The sequence below is a fragment of the Terrapene carolina genome, unplaced genomic scaffold, assembly GCF_002925995.2.
Source record: "Terrapene carolina triunguis isolate 2854851 unplaced genomic scaffold, T_m_triunguis-2.0 Scaffold53, whole genome shotgun sequence".
Taxonomy (NCBI): domain Eukaryota; kingdom Metazoa; phylum Chordata; order Testudines; family Emydidae; genus Terrapene; species Terrapene triunguis.
The window spans coordinates 8,148,700-8,153,616 of record NW_020664404.1 but is presented as its reverse complement, the minus strand read 5'-3'; the positions used below and the strand labels follow the sequence as shown (position 1 = coordinate 8,153,616).

At 49.2% G+C, this 4,917-nt stretch overlaps 1 protein-coding gene across 3 annotated transcripts in view; it reads right to left on the bottom strand.

The window, feature by feature from the left end:
- The window catches only part of PEBP4 (phosphatidylethanolamine binding protein 4), a 196,194-nt gene extending 193,325 nt beyond the window's left edge, over window positions 1–2,869 (bottom strand). The window contains exons 1-3 of one of the 3 annotated variants that reach the window (XM_029913137.1): window positions 2,792–2,869; window positions 1,213–1,334; window positions 909–1,054 (exon numbers count right to left, since the gene is read on the bottom strand). In XM_029913137.1, the coding sequence (XP_029768997.1) occupies window positions 909–1,048 (140 nt within the window). In that variant the 5' untranslated portion in view covers window positions 1,049–1,054; window positions 1,213–1,334; window positions 2,792–2,869. Of the gene's footprint in view, window positions 1–908; window positions 1,055–1,212; window positions 1,451–2,791 lie in introns of those variants that run through there. The other 2 variants (XM_029913141.1, XM_029913140.1) reach the window with 2 other exon arrangements.
- Window positions 2,870–4,917: the final 2,048 nt, after the last annotated feature.

Here is a 4,917-nt window from a genome sequence, read left to right as displayed (position 1 = left end):
TTTTTTTTAAGCCTGCTCTAGCTATTATTTATCTTCATCTTTGACTCAGTGAAGCATTTTGCAGGACAGAGGCTATACAAAATAAAGTTAGTCGGCTGTATTGTACAGGTCAGGGAACGATTAAAACGTGACCAGGTGAGGATGCAAGGACCAACCTTGCACAAAATAATGCAAAGACTAGACGTCCCAGTGGACTGTGCGTTACCTTGGTCAGAACTTAAGGTCAACCTCACAGCAGACAGACAATGGATTTAGCTTTGCCCCGCCATGCTGTCAGGGCTCGCATTCACTACACTAGGAGGCTACAAGCCAGATTTATGAAGGGCCTGGATAACATTACAAACAATAGCATTTGTAGCTGCAGACCAAAAGAGAAGGGAAATCAGATTTCATGCTTCAGGGCACCATTAGTTTACCATAAGGGTCAGGAAGCGTCACCATCCTTTTGCTTCCGTTGCGTGCAGGATTGCACATGGAGACCCACTGCGTGTGTGTGTGTGTGTGTGTGTGTGTGTGTGTGTGTGTGTGTGTGTGTGTGTGTGTGTATATATATATATATATATCTATATCTATATCTATATCTATATCCTCAATATATGTTTCACTCTATATGCATCCGAAGAAGTGGGCTGTAGCCCACGAAAGCTTATGCTCTAATAAATTTGTTAGTCTCTAAGGTGCCACAAGTACTCCTGTTCTTTTTACCTTCTTTTGATGTATGAGCTTAGCCTACAGCTGGCAGCCGGAGGATACCTGATGCAATGGCTTATCAGGTCAATCTGGTATGGCAAGTCCTACATCCCTGAGCATGTTGAGACCTGCAGGCTTCTCCTCCACAGGCCCCCCAGATACATGGTGTTTCTAGGCACTGGCAAATCTGAGAACAGCAACAAGTGGAAGCTGCTCACCTGCAGAACTTGTAGTCCTGGCCAGTCAGCTTCTCAAAGACGCAGGTGCCCATGTGTTCATCCCTTGCGAAGGCCTCACCTCCCCAAGCAGCGACGCCAGCCAGGCCTGCAACCAGCACCACAGCGGCCAGCAGCTTCATCCTGACCTGTCAGGGACCAAGGGGCATCAGGTTAGAGCTTCCCACTGGCAAGCGGCACCCCAGACCTTCTCAGCAAGGCCTCTTCTCCCCCACACAGGCTCCCTTTGGCACTGAGCGCAGGACAGTGGCTTCCTGAGGAGCCAGCCCTCCACCAGAGCACGCACCTCATCTCCCTTTCAGCTCTACTGCAGCGAGACGGTTTGCAGCTGCCTTGCTGTTTCACTGGCAGTGTGAGCGTTTCCACTGCATCTCTTAGCCCTGCTCGCTATCTAGTCCTGGAGATAAGCTGCAGACAAAGCAAAGCCATTCTTACAAATCACTTTTGCCTCTGCCAATTCTACATCATTTAAATCTCTGTTATGTCAGAGGGTAATTGCATTTACTAATGACAGACAGCACCAGGGAACACAGGACTCCCACCAAGCTCTGTCTGCTGCTAGCCCTTAGCAAGACCTTGCTCCTCAGAGGGCCCCATTGCTGCCTTGTGTAACAGGCAGCTGAGCAGACCTCAGAAAAAAATAAATCAGCTGCATTTCTGCTGTTTGCTTTGGGTACACAGGAGGGAGAGGACAGTGAGTGGCTTTCCCTTGCTATAGCTGATGCAAACTCAATTCAAGTGTACCCACTATTCCTCCATGCCCCCCCACTCCATACTCCCTCTCTCCTCCCCCATGCCTTGTTGGGCTTTCTTCCAGCTATAGCAATGGATCTAACAACATTTTCCTGAAAACATTCATGGATGCAACCTGCTACACTGCCCTGAAGCTCCGGTACTGGCCACTGCCAGAGACCGGATACTGGGCTAGATGGACCATTGGTCTGACTTAGCATGGCAGTTCTTGCATTTTGAATCGATACTGCAGCTCCAAAAAACACGCAGCTGGAGCAGATGAGGTTTGGGGCTGAACCCAGAAAACCCCAGAAAGAGAAGACGTAGTGTTCTGGTCTCCCTTCTGATACCATCTGGGCCAGTAGATGGGATGATGGATTGGGAGTCAGGAGACCTGGATTTGATTCCCCTGAAGTACAAGCCTGACTGTTCCCTCCCACCCCCCTATTCTTTGTTTTGCCCTTTTAGACTGTAAGCTCTTAAGGGCAGGAATTCTCTCACTATATGTGTGCAGTGCCTAGCACACCCAGGCCTCCAGAGCATTGTTTGTACTACAGTAGCGCCTAGGCCCCATCAGTATGTAGCATGTCTTAAAGGCTAGGTCTACACTACCCGCCTGAATCGGCGGGTAGAAATCGACCTCTCGGGGATCGAATTATTGCGTCTCGTCGGGACGCGACAATCGATCCCCGAATCGACGCTCTTACTCCACCAGCGGAGGTAGGAGTAAGCGCCGTCGACGGGAAGCCGCGGAGGTCGATTTTGCCACCGTCCTTACAGCGGGGTAAGTCGGCTGCGATACGTCGAATTCAGCTACGCTATTCGCGTAGCTGAATTTGCGTATCTTAAATCGACACCCCCCCCCCGTAGTGAAGACCTGCCCTTAGAGTTGACTGCTCAGAGAGTGCACATCCTGAGGGACAACACTCTGTTGGCTAGTCAGTGATCAAATCAGACATCCTTACTCTACGGTACTAGCCAGGGTTAAACCAAGGTTTCTCTCTGAATAGTCATGTGAGTTCCCTGCTGCTTTTTGTAACACACTGAAGCACAGCTTCACAGTGTGGGGGAAGAGCAGGGAGGTTTGCATGAAACACAGCCTCATTTCACCCAAGAAATTCAAATGAACACACTTAACTACTGAGAACAATTTCCATGGACGCTGCAGCTAGCCAGCTCGTCACGGAGTGAGAAGGGGCTTTGGAGCCTCAGTGAGGAACTCAGTATAGAGGCCTAGGAATCAAACGGGAATTCATTCTGCATATTTTGAAATCAAGGCTGGATTCCCCCCCCCCCCGATCTCTGCTCTAGTTCAAACAAGAATTAATTCAGGGAAGTCCTATGACCTGTGCTAGGCAAGTCAGACTAGATGAGCACACGCTGCCTTTCTGGCTTTATAAGATATGAAGGTTTTATACCTGGGGTTCCCATTCTAGACAGTCACACACTAATTCACTTCGAGTGGTTCCATCATAGCCTCTCGCAGTGGATTCCCTCCAGTTACTAGGCAGAGCCTGTCCCCCACCAGAGGGGTTGTCAAGTATCAGAGGGGTAGCTGTGTTAGTCTGAATCTGTAAAAAGCAACAGAGGGCATCGAGGTTTGTTCCTGAGTTAGAGTTGTTATGGTGCGGTGCGTGGTTGCTGGTGAGAATATGCTTAAGGTTGGCGGGTTGGCTGTGGGGGAGGACTGGCCTGCCTCCCAAGGTCTGTGAAAGTGAGGGATCATTGTCCAGGATGGGTTGTAGATCACTGATGAGGCGTTGGAGAGGTTTAAGCTGAGGACTGTAGGTGATGGCCAGTGGAGTTCTGTTGGTTTCTTTTTTGGGCCTGTCTTGTAGCAGGAGGCTTCTGGGTACACGTCTGGCTCTGTTGATTTGTTTCTTTATTTCCTTGTGTGGGTATCAGGTACCTCGATGCCAACTCTGCCCACATATCTACACCAGCAACACCATCACAGGACCTAACCAGATCAGCTACAACATCACCGGCTCATTCACCTGCACGTCCACTAATGTTATATATTCCATCATGTGCCAGCAATGCCCCTCTGCTATGTACATTGGCCAAACTGGACACTCACTACGCAAGAGGATAAATGGACACAAGTCAGATATCAGGAATGGCAATATACAAAAACCTGTAGGAGAACACTTCAACCTCCCGGGCCACACACTAGCAGATGTAAAGGTAGCCATCTTACAGCAAAAAAACTTCAGGACCAGACTCCAAAGAGAAACTGCTGAGCTCCAGTTCATTTGCAAATTTGACACCATCAGATCAGGATTAAACAAAGACTGTGAATGGCTATCCAACTACAGAAGCAGTTTCTCCTCCCTTGGTGTTCATACTTCAACTGCTAGCAGAGCACCTCACCCTCCCTGACTGAACTAACCTCGTTATCTCCATACTGATTTATACCTGCCTCTGGAAATTTCCATTACTTGTGTCTGAGGAAGTGAGCATTCACCCACGAAAGCTTATGCTCCAATACTTGTTAGTCTTAAAGGTGCCACAGGACCCTCTGTTGCTTTTTACAGAGGGGTTGTGGCACCTTTAAGCCTTCAGTGGAGCCTTTATTATTCAAAATTTGTAAATCAAGAAGGGGTCAGAGAGCTTATTCCAGAAGAACTGTGGATTTGTATGTGGTAGGATGCTTTGGGTATATTTACACTGCGATAAAAAAACCCCATGGCACCAGTCTCAGAGCCGGGGCCAGCTGACTCGGGCTGGGGTTATAAAACGGTAGTGTAAATGTTCGGGCTTGGGCTGGAGCCTGGCAGGAAGGTCTCAAAGCTCGGGCTCCAGCCTGAGCATCTACACTGCAAATGTACAGCCCCACATCCCAAGTGGGCCGACCCAGGTCAGCCATGGCTGCGGCCTTGGTCTTCTATTGCAGCATAGATGCACCCTTACACGCTCCACCATGCTAGATGTCATACACACACACACACACAGTAAGAGACGGTCCCTGCCCAGGAGCTTGCAATGGATACAACATCCAAGCAGATGGTTGGCAACTGAGGACAGAGATTAAGTGACTTGCCCAAGGTCGAGCGGGGATTGGATGCAAGTCCCACTTAAGCGCATTAAGCATGAGTCCATCTTTTCTGCTGGACTTCCTTGCTACTTCTTTTCCCTTCTCTGGAGCACCTACCTCTGTTTCTGCCTCTCTTGGTTATTCCTGAAGAATTAGGGAGCAACCAACAGGGAGAGGAAATTGCCCTTCCAAAGCCCCCTCTCCCGAAGCAGGTCATAGTCT